Raw genomic sequence first — 17,652 nt, forward strand, 5'->3', positions numbered from 1 at the left:
CCAAATCTTTTTCGCAGAAGTTAGCTTTGATATTATTTCGAAATGTGGATAAGGACTTTATAGCACTAACCCAGGCATCAAATAATTTGAAAATTAGTCCAAAAAGTCGTAATACATTGCAACAAATAAATTAGTAATATATTGCCACAAAAACCATGGTATCACATTAGAAAAAGCAAATTTATATACTTCCTTAAATTTTTACAAACCGTTTGATGATGTTAAGACTGTAAACTATTTTTTCTTTTCCAAATCAAGTACTCTTTTATCAATTTTAATATATAACAGTTTGTCGTAATATTTATAACTTAACAACTAAATGAGATATTTAATTGCGAATCGCTTCAAGAGAACTGTATAAGTGTGTATGGCATATCAAAAAATTAAACTTAAAATTTAAAAGGAAATTGTAAACAAATTTTTACAAGCACTGTAATTTGAAATTATCAAAAAACTAGGGGGATAAGATTAGGCTCGCTGATCTGTAGGATAATTTTAAACTGCAGAAAATTATGGAGAATAATGTTCTAGAATTAAACAATGTTGATTATTTTCAAGTGGTCCATGAGAATCAAATACAAGCCTAAAATTAGGTTATTCTGAAAATATCTCACGGACTTACTCGCAAACGTTGTGGGGTTCTTAGGCAGTTGCCTATGTTACCTATTTGATAATTCTTCCCGGAGTACGTCAATGAAATTAATAAAAATTAATTAAAAAATCAGACTTTATAGATGAAAGCAAAACAAATAAAACTGTCATGAAATGCAAAATATGTGCTTATATAATGAAAGCAGATTGTGCATGGTATCTTTATCAGTTTGAGGGGAAAGAATAAATTGGAATTTGTTCCCACCTTAAAACTTAGAAGTGTTCTTTTCTTTTTTTTTTATGTTCGATTGCATTACCATTTGACACGCTTCTTTTTAATTTTTTTTTCTAATTAACGATGAATTTTAATATAACAAACACAGAGGCGGCGTTAGCAGGAGGGCAAGGGGGGCGACTGCACCCCTGTCGGCAGCCGCTTGCCACCCACCCCCACCCCCGGCGGCGAAGAGATTGAGAGTTTCGTCGGCAAAACTTTTCACCACTTCAAAATGGTTGTGGAAAAACACATTCTCGAATATGAAGATTTAAAAACCATCTTAAAGATAATATGTTGTAAACAATTAAGTAGCTGTTAAAGCGGTTTTACTACGTTTGGTAAAATAATCAATAGGGTGGCAAGTCAATAAGATGTCACATTTTGCGGACGATTTTTGATCGCTTGACTATGAACGCAATTTGATAGATATAGAAATTAAATTCACAGATATTCAGGCTTTTGATTGAAATCTCGTTCATCAAGCTTCTAATTAGCATTACTTTTGGCAATATATCCGACAGGATGAATACGTTATCTCATTCTGCCGACAATTTCTGGATGGCCGGATATGAACTGAATACGATGGAAGTGCGCTAATTTTCAGACATCTTATATAAATGTCGTTCATTCGGCTTATAATTTACTTTACTTTTGGCAGCATAACCAACAATGTGTCAAGTGAGTAAGAAGTCACATTTTTGCGATTAATATTTGTCTTTCGGCTAAGATGTTTCCATAAGTTAGGTATTGTACAAGATGTTATCATAAAAAGGGGTTGTACAAGCGAATGTGATGCGTGAGTAGCTAAGACATACTCTTGACCCTAGTTGGAGCTAATAAAACAAGAGACGCTCCCTTGGCTTAAAATCACTGACTTCGTCAGCGAGCTTGTCCGTGGCAAGTGCCATCATAAACAAGAATAGGGCAATAGAGTTTTCCCTAATTCGGAATTCAATGAATCATTTTATGAGATTTTAGATTATAAAATAAATCATTTTATTTATCTAATTGTTATTTCTTTGGTGATGAATTGGTAAATTTATTTTATTTACTTCACTGTGAGAATTCTCTGGTTAAAATCTAGTTTATGGTTAAACTAAATTTAATAAAACACTCTTTTCTCTCGATACTCTTGTGTTTTATGCATGCTAAGAAGAGTTAGGTTGCTGTAGCCAGGTTATGTGAATTCATTATAAATCACTGGAATAAGTAAATGGTATTATAGAAAATTATTTAGCAGTAAAATATCTTTTTTATGCAATCTAATTTACTGGCTGCATTTATTAAAAAAATATTACCGACTGAAAATGACGACAAAAAAATAAATAAATATATATATATATATATATATATATATATATATATATATATATATATATATATATATATATATATATATATATATATATTATGGTAGCTTTTTAGCTACGCTAAGAGCTTATCCAAGTATGTACTAAATTTGTTAAATAAATTACTACCTAAATTCTTCAGATTCTGTATTTCGTATTATAACTATGTAATCGGGAAAAGTATTTTTTTAAAACTTCTTTTTCATTTTTTCTTTTTCTTTTAAATACTCTTTACAGTAAAATCTATATAATTTCTAGTGAAGCTAAATTTTTAATACACTTTAGATAAAGATATCTTGATAAAATGATAATGCCTTGATTAAAATATTTATTCATAGAAAATTCATATATGATATATTAATACCTTGACATAATTTACTTAACTGATATATCTTATTAAGGACAATCATTATTATTTTAATTCCTAAAATAATAAAGTCATTTGAGGCACTGATGAGTTTTCATGTGATTTTTGCATTTTAAATTACTCAATACTTTCACTTAATTGTAGATTAAAAATTTAGTAATTCGGTGCGCGATCCAGACTCGTCATTGTATACGAAGGGGTTGAAAAACCAATGTATGCAACTGAGAGGATAAAAATAATTTTTTCGGAGGAATATTAGCTTGCAATAGCTTCAAGGGAAACAAGTATTTAACCACAACAACACGTACTTAAAAATGAAGATAGAGGAGTTCATATTCTAGATCTAAATGTTTTTTAATAAAACGCTTTGCCTTTTTAAGTCTGATATCTTTTTAGCATATACATACTATATGGGAAAAAAAAACTAAAATACTATATGGGAAAGAAAAAACAAAAATGCAAGCAAAATCAAAAATTTAACGCATAAACTAAAATATATTGTAAGCAAATATTTTAATACAGATTAAAATTATATTCCCACGCCAAATCAGGTCTTTACAAAATCATTTCTCCATAGATGGCAGCACGATACTTTAACATTTTGTTTATTGTTTTTCATTGATCGGTACTCGTTGAGTATTATTATACATACTACGCTAACGCTTTCTCCTTTTTTGGAAAAAGGGGAACGAAATAAAGAAAATGCCGCAGTCCGCAAGTGGGTGAGGCATTTGTCTGAACTCAAATCTGCGCAAATTCTGGTCCAGTTCGAGCTAATTTATTAATTCAATCGCTGGTTTTTATCTGAAATCTAATAAGCGGAACTATGGCTTTCGAGCATCAACCAGGAATGGCAATGGAATGTTTGAGCATCCCTATAAAGCTCACAAAAGAACCCTCAATGGATCCAGATGGTCGAGAAATCTTGAAATGTGGCTTTAAGATTGGGGGTGGAATTGATCAAGACTTCAACAAGAGTTCTTATGGGTATAAAGACAGTGGAATTTATGTCACTGAAGTAAGTCCCAACACACCAGCTGCCAAATGTGGATTGAAAATTCACGATAAGATTCTACAAGTTAATGGTTATGACTTCACCATGGTAACTCATAACAAAGCTGTTGAATATATTAAGAAAAGCCCAGTGCTAAATATGTTGGTAGCAAGAAAGGGAGTTACTCATTCTTGAATTTCATTCAAGAATTTTATATATTCATTTCAATATGTGACTTTTCTAATTTGGAACATATTTTGACCAATTTTTGTACGTTTTTACCATTTTTTTTTTTAAATATACATTTTTACTTTACTCTGTGCTCATGATTAAATTGCTGAAGAGAAATTTTATATGTTCATTAAATATTTTTCCCATTCCCCCTAAGCATTAATTTAAAAAGCATTATGAAATAATCTATAGTTTTAATGCTTTTGTATACTTGAAAATGAAGATAAAATGGACTTTCAAATGAAATTAATTTTTTGCTAAAAAATTTTTTTCATTCATTTATAGCAAATTATTTATGTTAAGAAAGAATGTGAATCCTTCTATGTATAAATCATTTCATCTTCCATTTTGTTGTAATCTCCACCACATCCCAATTGAAATAAATGATATGTTATCTTTTCCATGACTCATGAACTAAAATAAATATATAAGACACACTCATAAATTGATATGCTCTTCTCATTATTAGTCTAAAAAATTATCTTACGTATTCTTGTTTTGTCTCACCTACTATTATTTTTATTTTATTGATTACAGTTTTTTGGATCAGAAATTACAACTTATTTTGATACACCATTAAGCATAAAATCCTGGCTATAAGAAATTGAATAATTAATATTTCTCTGGTCTTGCTTGAAACATATAGAATAATATTTTTTCTTCCATTTTTTAATAAGTAATAATTTTTAATATGCATTTTTCCTTCTATATTCATAATATTCATGAGAACAATCATAATTTTTAACTATCTAGTTTTGGAACAAAGTTTTTTCGCATAGGATACAATATTATACGAGTAAAAAGATACTACTACCATATCTAGTATTATTAGATTTGAAATTTTGATGCATTATGTTTCTCAACTAAACACTGTCTAAATATTATTATTTTTTCTTTTTTGCATTTTTTAACCATATTTTAATGAATATTTTAATATTATTTTTGTTGAAAAACTACCATGCCCTAATGATTCATCAAATCTAATATTATTTATAAAAATTAACTCATAATTATTTAGTCTTTTTTAAATTTTATATATTACTTAAGCTTTGAAACTGACACAATTGAAAATATTTAATCTTTTTAAGCCAGATTAGACATCTAAATCAATCGTTTTTATTTGATATTTGTATTCCGTGATTTTTTTTAAAAAGGTTAACACTAAATTAATACAAATACTTGCATTTAAATTTCTGGTGATCAGAATTCATCATGCAGAAAAACTACCAACTCTTAATACAAAATCTAATAAATTATAAAATAATTTGCTAAATTTAGATCTTTTTTTTTTTTTTTTTAAACTTTTGTATCCTAAAAAAATAATGCAGTTTTCTTTTTTATACTCAGTTTCAAATGAGCCGTATCAATCATTTTGATTAAAACAGAGGTAATAAGCTGAATTAATTGTGATCTAAATACAACTGAACCTTTTTTTCTTTCTTTCTTTATTTATTTTTTCAAATGACACAATATTTAAATCTTAATTAGAATTATCAACTGTCCTACAATTTTAGAAGAAATGCATCAATCAGAATCAATGACACAAATCATTCTGTATTGGTAACATTACCATAAAATACAGAATATTCTTGTCTACTCTTTATACTGTGAAGATTGGAATTCAATTCATTCTCATTATACAAAACTGCAATGATATTTTTGATCTGATAGTCAATCTCAAAATTATTCAAAAAATTTTACAAACAATTTTTTAACTACTTCATTATATTCTTTATGCCCTAAAACCCATTCTTTTCCTACTAAAAATCGCTGATTTCCAATGCTCATCAGTATGCTTATTTCGTGTTAAAATCTAATAACTTAAAAACAAAAAATGATTTAGATTTTTCTTGTCATGTTTATCTCCAAAGCAGGTAAGTGATGAAGAATTTTTCAAGTTATTTTTGTTATAAAATTTTGATTACTAATCAAAAACTTTTGTTTATCCACATTAAATGCTAAAAATCCATTATAAAGACAGTCTATAACTACAATAAAAAAGTAATTATTACAAATTTCCCTTTATGAATTTATAATAGAAAATTACTATAAATAATGTTAAAATAGACTAAGCTTGACATTTTTTATTCATTTTTATTTAGTACTAGTTTTATTAAAATGCACATCCAATTTTTTTTTTTATTTGTAATGTATTTTTTTATAAATTAGCAGTAGCAGTTTATAAATACTATGAAATGTAATAATATTCTGGGACTCAAGTATTTGAAGAACTATAAAAATGATACCTCTATGGTAATTCCTTGTCAAATCTAATAATGCATCCGTTTCTTTGCTTAATTTTACCATGTTTTAATATATTTTGAAATTGTAAATTTGAATCTCTTTTGCTATTATGCTCCATTTATCAAAATCTATTTATGGTGTATATAAAGATATAATAGCATCACCAAACTCATTTTCTTTCAAAATCTTTTATGCTTAAAGCATGAAGCTATATTTGCTACAGGGAGTGCATTCCATTTGATTGTAAAAAATTTTGTAATTTTAACAATATTTTGTCATTTGTTTTCATATGAATTCTTCTCATACATTGATGAAAAATGTATGATATTTTTGTTTCACCTATTTTAAACTCAATGTTCTGGTGAAAGCTTGCTTAATTTTTAATTGCTATATGTAAGCATTTTGTAGCATTCAAATCATACAGTTGCAGAATTATTGTTTACAAACAATACAGATTATATCAAACTTTTATTCCATCACTAATTTCAAATCAAAATATATATTTAAAAATACCAGATATTTAAAAGCATAATTTAATTAGATTATATTTAAATTTAAAATTGATACTAGAATTGAAACTTTATCAATTTTAAATTTCTAGTTATTTAATAATATGGCTAGTGAAAATATAAAACTTACAATATGAGAGAGAATTGGGAGGAGTGGAACAGATTTCACATTTTTTTTAATTTATTTATTTTATTCATTAGTGTAGTTTAAAAAATCTAACAGTATGTTCTTTAATTAACTTTAAAAGAATATAAGAACAGGCAAAATGCAAACAATTAACTTTTATTTGCATAGTTAAAAATTGCAACATTTTTGTTCCATATTTCTCTCTTATGAAGAAGGTAAGGAACATATTTAAGGGGGGAATGGGACAATATTTGAAAAAATTAAAATTAATAAATTTTGTATTTTGATATTCTTTTTATTTAATGATTTATGGTTTTGGACATGTCAAACAAGAGCTGATTTTGAAATCTTCATTGCTGATGCCACATCTTGGAAATCACACATCCACATTTTGCAACCATTATTAGTGATCGCAATATGTTATTATTTAATATATTTTTCTCTTGTTGGATGCTTTTTCTTCCATATTTGTGGTATTTTTATACATAAAAAAGGATAAAATTATAAAGCCTTTTTAATTTAGAGTGACAAAAGCTTTAATAAATAACTTTCATATATTAGCTTTTATTTTCATTGCTTATAATATTTATTATATTGCTTATCACTTTATTATATTTACAGTAGAATTTTCCTTAACTGAAATTAAGTAGTAAATAAGATTTTAGGTAGAAAATAATTTTAAGAGATATAATACAGAATGATGTATAATATGTATTCAGACTTTATAAGATACAGTTTCAAAAAACATGTTTAGATATACTGGTGCTCTTAAGTAAATTTTTGAAAAAGAATAAAATGTTATTTTATTTATTTATTTATTTTTAGTTAATGGAAGTTCAGGTTTTTAATTGTTTACATTATTGCTTTATATCATTTAACATATATTATCTAACATTATATATATATAACATAATAATGTAACATATATTTTAATAAATTTAAAATCATCACCTTACAATTGCATTATAATACCCCAACAACTAATTTTAATAAAAAACATTTAAGAAAAATTAAAAACTTTCATCGTTAGCATATTTAGTTGTTTAAAAATGTACTGAAATGTAACTGAGCATGCTGCATTCCTCCCTCTGCAGAATTTTCTTTTAAAATGATTATCACAGAAAGTATGCTACATTTAAGCTTATAGTGTTTACAAACTAACAGTCAAATTATCTTTGAGTTTATTTCTTTTATTTAGACTTAAATGCAGCTGCCCCATTCCTCCTAACTCCCCCCAAGTTTATTTTAAAGTGTGTTGAGGAACAGAAAACTTTTTGCAATTAAATTTTAATACTTTATATAATTAAAAATGAAATAAAGTTATAACACAAAATAAAATTAAACACTAAGATATTTCTTTTTGAGAAGTGAACAAAAATAAAATAGAGGTTCCAACTTAAAAAAATAATTAGGAAATATAAATACAAAGCTTTTTTGTTTTGTATTAAAATATATTATTAGATAAGAAATGTTTTCAAGATGTACTATGAGTCAAAGTTGCTAATACTACTATAATTATTTATTTTATAAATGGCTTTAAATTTTTTTTTTTTTAAATCTTCTCTAGAACAGATTGAAAAATCATTGTGTCAACTTCACTTTCTTAGAAATCATAATATTTAAATAATCTAAATTGCTAAAATTTCATCCTTTTTTTAAAAGAATATTAAATTTTTATTTTATATGCCACTGAAATATTGTTATTAGTTTTTTAAAAAATTAAAAATTTGTATTATCCTTTATTTTTTCTCACACGGAAAATTATTTAAAAGGATATCAAAGATTTCTACTGAGTATCTACAGAATATTTCAGGTTTTTATGGATCCCACAAAGACTTAATTTGAATATGTTAAATTAAAAAATACAATAATCTGTTGCATGTATATATGGTCACAACAATTAGGAAGTTGATTATTGGCTCAATGTCAAAAATTGCATTTCATATATAATCAAAATATAAAACAGAGAAAAACAATTGTTTAAACTTAAATAGTATTTATTTAATAAATATATATAAACAAAATTTTAATAACAAAAAAGATGTGCTTGAAATTTAATGAGTAAAATATTTAAAATTCAATTAATAATATTAAAACAATTTCATTATTCACATAACAAGCATGATTTATACATATAATCCAGTAAAAACAGCTTTGAAATACAAATCTGTAGAAGGTCTGATTAGCCAAGCATTATCAGGTAATCTACAATATCTAAATCTTCCCTCCATTAATCTCATCTTATTTAATTCTATTATTCCATCTCCATCCGCTTCATTGCTTAATAATTCAGAAAATAAATTAATCAGCTCCCTTGGTGGTTTGGCTTCATCCTTATTATGTTGAGCCAGGATCAAGTAGCTACAATTATTGATATCAATATCTTCTCTTATTTCATCTTCTTTCTGGTGAAAAGTAGATTTAGCTGAATATTCAAATTTTGTTGTAGAGCAATGTTTTTTGAAATTGTCATTTGATATCTGAACAGAGGCTAGAGCAGATGTAAGCATGTCAACCTCATCATCTTCAGTGGAAACAAAATCATTATGCTTCATGAACACAAGATTTCTCATTGTTTTATTTAAATAAATCAGAGCTGCAACATAAGATAATGTTACAATATATCCTTGTATAACTATTGGGAAACATTCACCATAATGCTGCTTCACCTAAAAGAATGTCAAAATATACGATTAATACACTTTTCAGCTCATTTCTTAAATTTGAAATTTAAGAACCACAATAATTTCAAAAGTGAAATTTAAAAAAAAAAATTAAAAGCAATTTACTAATACACACATATAGATAGACATTAAACATTATAGGATCTTTAGGTAATACAAGTTTTGGTGTTTACTTTTCCTTCCCCATTTTCCAAAACCAGGGGGGGGGGGTATAAATTTTATATATATTTAAATAATTTTCAATTGACAAATATAACAAACTGGAATTTAAAAAAAAAAACACACACACTTTTGTGGAGCATCTTCATGTTGGTTTCACTATCCACATATAAAAAAAAGAAAAGAAACTCTATCTACATAAATATAAACTTTTCTAGAGTAATTATTTGCATATCAATTAAGCCATAGCAAAAGAATTTAAAAAAAAAAACTTACAAGAATAGTGTTATGAAATTAAAATTTAATGTCATAAGGTTTATATATCATATAATTTTGATATCATAAGGTTCAAATACATGGTCATAAATCAAGTGAAGCACAAAAATAAATTACTCTGTAAATGCATGAAGAAAAAAAAAATCTTGCTAAAATCTTATGCAGGTTAAAATCCTGGGCAGTTGCCTATTTTAAAATTTGCCCTTGATGGAAGTGCATAATTGTATTATAATAATTAATACTTAATTGTATTGAAATAAATAATACAAGAGGCATGCCATATAATAGCTTTTGCATAAAATTATTTGCTATTTTTTATAATTTTTTAATTATTTCAGGTATTTTTATAATTACTCACTTTCCATTTTGACACCATCTAGAAAAAAACTAAAGAATAAGGAAAATTAAGGCTTTCATTATTTTTTTTTCTATACTCATTAGATTATGATTTTTTTTCAATGAAAAAATAAGTTTTAAGTTTCTTAGAATAATTTTTATTAGAAATGCTTATTATATACATTGTGCCTGAATGAGCTGTTATTCTATTAATAATTCTCAGATATTATTAAAGGTTTGTCTCATACTCCATATGCAATTTTTTCTATTGTTCTTTTATTTCCTTGCAGTGGAGTCTTCTTCACATATAATGCATACAACATTTGAATCAAAACTTATCATTAAAACCAAATGAAATAAATAAGAAAGAAAAAAATGTTAAAGGAAAAGGAAAAAAAATGTTAAAAGAAAATGCTGAAAAAATATTAGCAATAATCTGTAACTGGCCCATGAAATGAGAATATAACGAATCAGCATAAATATAAAATGGTAAAAATTGCAGATCTCAGTTCATTGACCTCTGCTACAATCCAAAATTTTTTTAAAATGTAAATAGAATGGGAAGTTTATGATACCATAGTTAATTTTTATACATAGTTCTGTCTTTTCTATAGATTAATCAACCAATTTATATACTGAAGAAAACCTGGTTGATTTGATTGGAGACAAAACAGAAGTTTTGATTTGTGTATCTGACTGTGGCACAGATCATTCAAGCAGAAATATTTTTAATTTCACCCTGGCCATTTCTATAATAGATAATAAAATTTATAAGCGCCTTTCAAAAGAAATGTTTAATTCAATGCATGACTTGTGGTTATAATTACATTTAATGCTTTTTTATATTAATACATATTAGAAAAGAAAGTAATAATACAATTATACTTAACATATTGTATTATTTAAAGCTCCATTTTTTAATGTTAATGTCTCAAAAATTTTCCTTGTGATATAGTACTGAGTAAATCTTTTTCTCCATCCCTGACCTCCACCAAAAAAAATTATCATAAACGATTTTTTTAAAAGAAGCTTTGATCTATTAAGGTTTTACTTCAATCAAGAAATAAAAATTATTGCATCGGATACAGGCCAGTACTTACAGAATCACTCTGGTAATATGGTCTTATTTCATCAGGTGTGTTATTCTTTCCACAAGCAGCTATACAGTACAGCAACTTTCTGGGTTTGAAATATCCTCGAAATTGGCCTGAAAAATTTTTTATAAAGATACAATATCAAATGAATATGAATCATATTACCTACATTTAATGTATTGATTAAATCTATTTAATGTTAAAAAAAACTATAGACACTTTATTTTTACTAGTTAAAAGCAACTATAGAATATTTGCAAAATTATGAAACATCTCCTAAAATTCAAAAACAAATCAAAATAATTCTATAATAATATCATTTCACAGTCTAAAAATTCTTAATCTTGCAATTAAAATGTTGTTCCCCATGATTCGTTTACAATCAGTGATTATTTTGAGCTCTGTTAAGATTTTATAAAACAATTTGCACAATTTAGTGCTTGAATTTCAAAGAAATATATTATTAGGTAAAAATAATAATTGTTATAATTTTATATAGGATAATTTTTTTAATTAAAAATCATTTACTGTATATAAAGACTATCTAATAAAAATTTTGTAATAACTGATAGAATTACATAAATTTCAAGTTTTCAATTTATATCCAACTTAAAAAGGAAAATTACCTTCATCAAAAATATCAAATACTCGACAGAACTTTCCGTCTCTCAATAAAGAATTTAGATAAATTTGCACTTGCTTCAGAAGGAAAGATGAATCATGTATATTCAAAAACCAACCAGTATTAACTGGAATGAAATCTTCCCACTGCTTCAAACGTTTTTGGAAATAACTCACACTTAATCCCTTAGTATTGCTTTTAGCAAGAATCTGAAAAAAAAAGAAAAAAAAATGCAGTTATTTCATAATATTCAGCATAATTACATCCAAGTTATATAAAAACAAAAAATAACTTTTCAGTAATATGACAGAAACAAAGCATTTGGACAAAAGAAAAATTTTAGGCTTTTTTTTTCTGTCTTTTAGAATAAAAATGGAAAAAATATTACTACAATATGACTTTAAAAAGTTATTTTAATGAAGTTAGGAAACACTTTTTCCTGTTTCAAATTATAGGAAGGTAGAATTCTCAGTTATTTATACAGTTACTTAATTTTAAACTTCTTCCTTAGCTTACTTATGATATAATGCAAAACAATAGCAGTGTTAAATAATATACTGTATAATAAAAATATCCTAAAAAATGGCCATGAGATAAAAAAAATAATTATGAGTTTTTGGTATAATAATATTAATAAAAAAAAAACTTTACAGACAGGACACTAATGCTCCTCACAAGGGAAAAGACTGTTGACTTACGTCTTATAACTCTATGTATGTCTTTTTTCATTCTTACTTTACATTCTCCATTTCTCTTCACTTCATTTTAAATAAACCAAAAGGACTAGACTCTCAGAAATTTTATTGCTTACTCCACCAGCATAAAATTGTGGCCCTTTTTTAAGGTCACAAATGTCTTACATGGTAAAGGTGAACATAGTTATGAAATATAAATTATTGACATGAGTCTAGTATGTTTACTGAATCTATCATGTAAATATGTATTTGGATGCCAATTAAAATAAAAATTTGACATATTACTACAGTTCTAGTCACAAGATTACATAACAAATTGCACTGATTTATGTCATTGTATATACATGCAAGCTAAAGTCAGCCCTTTAAAAGATTTCATTCAAAATTTGATAATTTGACATTTTCAATGCTAAACTTGTGTATAAATTTTTTCTATCTAATTCATTACATTTGTAATTATCATGTTCACTTACATTCAAATAGCAAGACAGAACAAACTTCCTCAGGATAGACTTCGTTCAAAATTTAATAAAAACTTTGAATTTAGTATAAAATTCATATACCAAATTTCATCCATCTAACTTAAAGAGTTTTTCCCCCTTTTTTTTTTTTAAGTTATCATGCTCATGGTTGGACAGGCAAACATAATACCAAAGGATATTTTCAAACAAAGGGAAGTCTCAAACATGCAAATTCAAATTGAGTTTCAATTTTTTGTCAATTATAATACTTTCTTATTACTTCATATATAAAAGTGCTAAAAGCTACATTAATGCAGTTTAAATTAATTAAGCAATTACTCAAAAACAATGTTCTTTTTTAATAATTTTATTTATATTCATGTGGTAGTATTAGTTTTTATCTATGATTATATTTTGGTTGCAGAAAAAATTTATATAATAATAGAATTTTTTAAGAAACATGAATTATTATAATTTCTACAAAATTAAAATTGTTAAAATTTTCAGTAAAAATTGAAAAACAATATTATTTTTATTTTAAATTTTAAATAAATTTTGTTTTAAATTGTTTGTTTGTTTGCTCCATTTTAAATAAATTTTGTTTTGCAAATTTTTGATATTTTATATACATATACTTATTATTCTATTGTTAAAAAATATAAATAATCACTTTAAAACTTTTATTTTATTTCCAAGTTGAACATAATGTCAAGAAAGAAATGCTTATTTGTATAAAAAAATTATATAAACAAGATTCAAAAATTAATTTTTTATTTAAAATTTTGTCCGGGCACAGTTATATTCAATTTACATTTGTTCTGGTATTTCAAAACAGCTATAGCAAAAATTGTAATTCAATAAAAAACCATTAATTTATTTTTGGTTCATTATGATAACTAAGAATACATAAAAATTCTAAGAAATTTTTTTTTAATTATTTGAAATTTTATTACCTCTGGAGTCACTTTCATTTTGTGAGTTGTAATAGCCATGATAATAGTATAGTTATACTCAGCAGCAAAGTCCACATATTTCTGTACTTCAAATTTCTTTATGTGGGTATTTTTCACGATGATTGGATGGATTCCTTTAATGCAAGCATTATGAACTCTGTTAAAAGAAACTGTGCTGTAATTTTTTTTAAATATCTTAATTACTGCAAGTAAAACATAATCATTGGTTTCAGGATAATTTTATTTTTTCAAATTTTTCCTACAGTTCTGGCCTAATTTGAGCTACTATTCCTGTTCAATACTTCTCTTTATCATGAAGTAATCCACTGTTTGCATTTAATGCTAGAATTTTTCAATAATACAATCATGAAAATAGCTAATGCAATCTTAAAGAGACAATGGCAAAAATTATATGAACTCCAACCCATAGAAAAGATAAAAGTATTGTAATTATAAGATATATAGTAAATTTATAATAATATATTTTTTTTAAAAATGTGAGTAGTTCTTTAAGCTTTTAACTAGCATAATTAGTCACTTATTTTCCTAATAAAAAAATTGATGGAAAAGAGTTTCAGGTATATAATTAATAATACACATGTCAATACCAAATTCTAATTTAATTAGGTATTGACATGTGTATTATTAGGGTAATTATATTAATAAATTATGAAATTTATTAGGTATATTATATTAATAAATTATGAAAAACATTTTTAACCACATGCTACAGTGTTCACAACTGTACATTTTTAGATGTAGTTAAATTTTACAAAACTAACAAAAAAAATTAATCATGAATAAAATTAAAACTAAGAAAACTTATCATATATATATATATATATATTATAATTTTACAATATTTTGAAGAGATGAACTACTTTCTAATCTATAATATTTAATTAAGATTGAAAATATCTATGCTAATTAATAATACATCACCAACACTAATTATTTTTCAAATAAACAGTTTCTAACAGTCATGTTAATACCCAAGTAACAATGAATAAAAATTTTATATTATTTCTAATTGTCCCTTAAAAACAAAAACCTTTTAATATTAGCTTGGCAGCAATTGCAGTCAAATATAAATGTTGGTACATTCACTTCCTAATAGCAAAAAGGTCCCAAACTGTGCATTTATTGTATTAGTTAGAATAAAATTTCTAAAAGAATTGCATCATTAAGGATGTTACAAATTTTAATATTATCAATTCAAACCAATGAGTTGTTTACATTAAAGTATTTGGCATCACAGTACTGATAATTTCGCAATGATTAGATACTGTATAAACAAAATGAATGATAGAATTTAACCCATCAATTTAATGTCTAATGCAAATAAAAAGTTTCACATTTTCCAATACTAATCATGCAGTGATTATTGTCAATCTAATGAAAAAAAATACAAAAAAGTTCAATAATTAATTAATCAAATATTAGAATTTTATAAACTACGATTTGAAATACATTACTTCTTTTGGCAAAATTCATGAGACTTTTTCAAGCTTGAGCTGTCTCTCTTAGATTTAGCAAATGTGTCATTGAAATATGAATCAGCTGAAAAAACTGAAGCATTTTTATAACAGTCAGCCAGCATACTACTCAAAGAATCTTTTCCGGTACCAGGAGGACCTCGAATAATAAACATTATTCTGCCATGTTCCCTAAGGAAGTCTATAGTTTCTCTATCAATGGTATATGGGAATTTAAATATGTCACTTGAATCGGCGTCAGAACCAGGGACATATTTTTCAGCAAAAGAAGATGGATTATCCATTTCTTTATCTTGGAAAAAAAACAAAGTCTTCATTAAACAATGCAGTGCAAAACATTAATAATAAATTAAAATCATATAAATAAACTTCAAAATATATAATTACTTAATGAAATTCACAAAGTATTAAGATAAAAAAGAATATGACTATTACAGAACAAATACGAACAAATAAATAGTTCAAAATTCATTATAATTACTCTGCAACATTAAATATGAAATTCAATATACACAATAAGAAAATTAAGATCTTTATTTCATAATCCATAGTAAAAATTTAATATTAACTAGATATTATCATAAATTAATAAGAAGGAAACATAATTTAAATGGTTAAAAAATTATTATGGAAAGAAATTAGTTAACTGGATCAAAGATTATAAACTCCAAATATGTCAATTTTTAAAGTATGCAAAAAAAAAATCAATGAAATGAAATTACAATTATATCAGATTCAACAAATATTTTAAATTAACAAACAATGGTTCAGTATAAAAATTTACAGTAAAATATATATATATGCAGAATCTTAAGAGCTTGCATTTAATATCAGCAATAAAAAAGAAAATTTACCAAACACTCTTTTAAAATGTGGTGATTGAGTCGGTGGTTAAATTGCAATATTAGATCATTCAAAATTAAAAAAATAAAATAACAACTTTAAATATAAACATTTATAAGATATAATAGGTAACCAATTAATTAATTATAACTTAAAAGATGTTTACAAAATTGAAAATTTTTTAATGGCATGAAACAAAGATAATGGTTAGCGTTAGTGTATGACGAAAAACTAAGATATATACTTTTACATCACTTTTGCTTAGTACCTAAGTGTATTAAATTCATAAACAAATATTGCTGCAGCAATTTTTACAAATCGATTAATGCCATTAAATTTAAACCATATTAGAAAAAATTTTATGCATGAAAGAAATTTTCAAAGATCTCATCTAAAATTTAAATATAAAATAAAATTCCATCTTCATATTTTCTACATAAAGTAAAATTCATATAAGGTATATTGTACTTACTATATCAAATAATACAAACTAATAAAATTATTTCCAGTTATAAAATTATTCTAAATAATAAATTAATAATAAGTTAAATAAAATTCTAAATGCTGAATCTGCATAGTCCTTTCAATTAAACCTGCATCAGGTCCTCATTTAAAATGAACACTGTATTTTAAGAAATGACAATGATACTTTTCTCATACTACACAAGATGCTTAAATGGACTTACTTTAAATACAAAGAGTAATTCCAAATAATTTTTAAACCAAAAAGAATGCAAGAAATATGCTATTTTAAATCTCTAACCGATCATAAAATAGCACATTACAAAAATATTATCTACCTTATAGAAATTCTTCAGTAAGTTTTCCTGTGATACAACCTCTATCACATTATCAACATAACAATCATTCCAAATTCGGAATTCCGAATTGAAACTTCAAAAACCGAACTGAAACCGAAAGTCGCACATTGTTGCCACCAATAAAATGAAACTTACATGCTAAATATTTTATTTAAATTAAATAATGAAATTTAATTTCCTGAAGAAGTTAGAAATATTATTTTAAATTACAAATATTATTCTCAGAATCTGCAGAAAAAAAGTTGAAATTTGGTTTTACCAATCATTAAGTGTGATACCATCATGATAAATATTGCTTAAAAAAGACTTTTTAATTGTTTATATTGAATATCTGTCGGAATCAAATGAAATCAAATCGTAAAAAATCTTTCATATTTGATGTGATTACTTATTTCTCTTAAATTACTCAAAATGAATTTGTCCTTGAAATAAATAACAAAATTTTGATTTATGAAACAATCTAATGAGAAAATCGAAAGAAAACTTTTTAAAAAATGATTTTTCCATTGATTAGCATCAAAAT

The 17,652-nt window shown here is 25.1% G+C and overlaps 2 protein-coding genes across 3 annotated transcripts; one reads left to right on the forward strand and one right to left on the reverse strand.

The window, feature by feature from the left end:
- The first annotated feature begins 3,217 nt into the window (after positions 1-3,217).
- Positions 3,218-4,167, forward strand: LOC129987956 (tax1-binding protein 3 homolog). The gene has a single exon (XM_056095979.1). The coding sequence runs from the start codon at positions 3,411-3,413 to the stop codon at positions 3,771-3,773; it is 363 nt and encodes a 120-aa protein (XP_055951954.1). The 5' UTR covers positions 3,218-3,410; the 3' UTR covers positions 3,774-4,167.
- Positions 4,168-8,716: 4,549 nt separating this feature from the next.
- LOC129987954 (2',3'-cyclic-nucleotide 3'-phosphodiesterase-like) lies at positions 8,717-17,227 on the reverse strand. Of its 2 annotated transcripts, none has more exons than XM_056095977.1 (6): positions 17,109-17,227; positions 15,445-15,757; positions 13,970-14,126; positions 11,865-12,069; positions 11,245-11,351; positions 8,717-9,358 (listed from the first exon to the last, which is right to left on the reverse strand). In XM_056095977.1, exons 2-6 carry the CDS (start codon positions 15,747-15,749, stop codon positions 8,816-8,818), a joined length of 1,317 nt encoding a protein of 438 aa, XP_055951952.1. In that variant the 5' UTR covers positions 15,750-15,757; positions 17,109-17,227; the 3' UTR covers positions 8,717-8,815. The 2 variants fall into 2 exon arrangements, with proteins under 2 accessions (XP_055951952.1, XP_055951951.1); XM_056095976.1 differs by lacking the exon at positions 17,109-17,227 and adding an exon at positions 16,995-17,047.
- Positions 17,228-17,652: the final 425 nt, after the last annotated feature.

This window comes from Argiope bruennichi, chromosome 10 (assembly GCF_947563725.1).
Source record: "Argiope bruennichi chromosome 10, qqArgBrue1.1, whole genome shotgun sequence".
Taxonomy (NCBI): domain Eukaryota; kingdom Metazoa; phylum Arthropoda; class Arachnida; order Araneae; family Araneidae; genus Argiope; species Argiope bruennichi.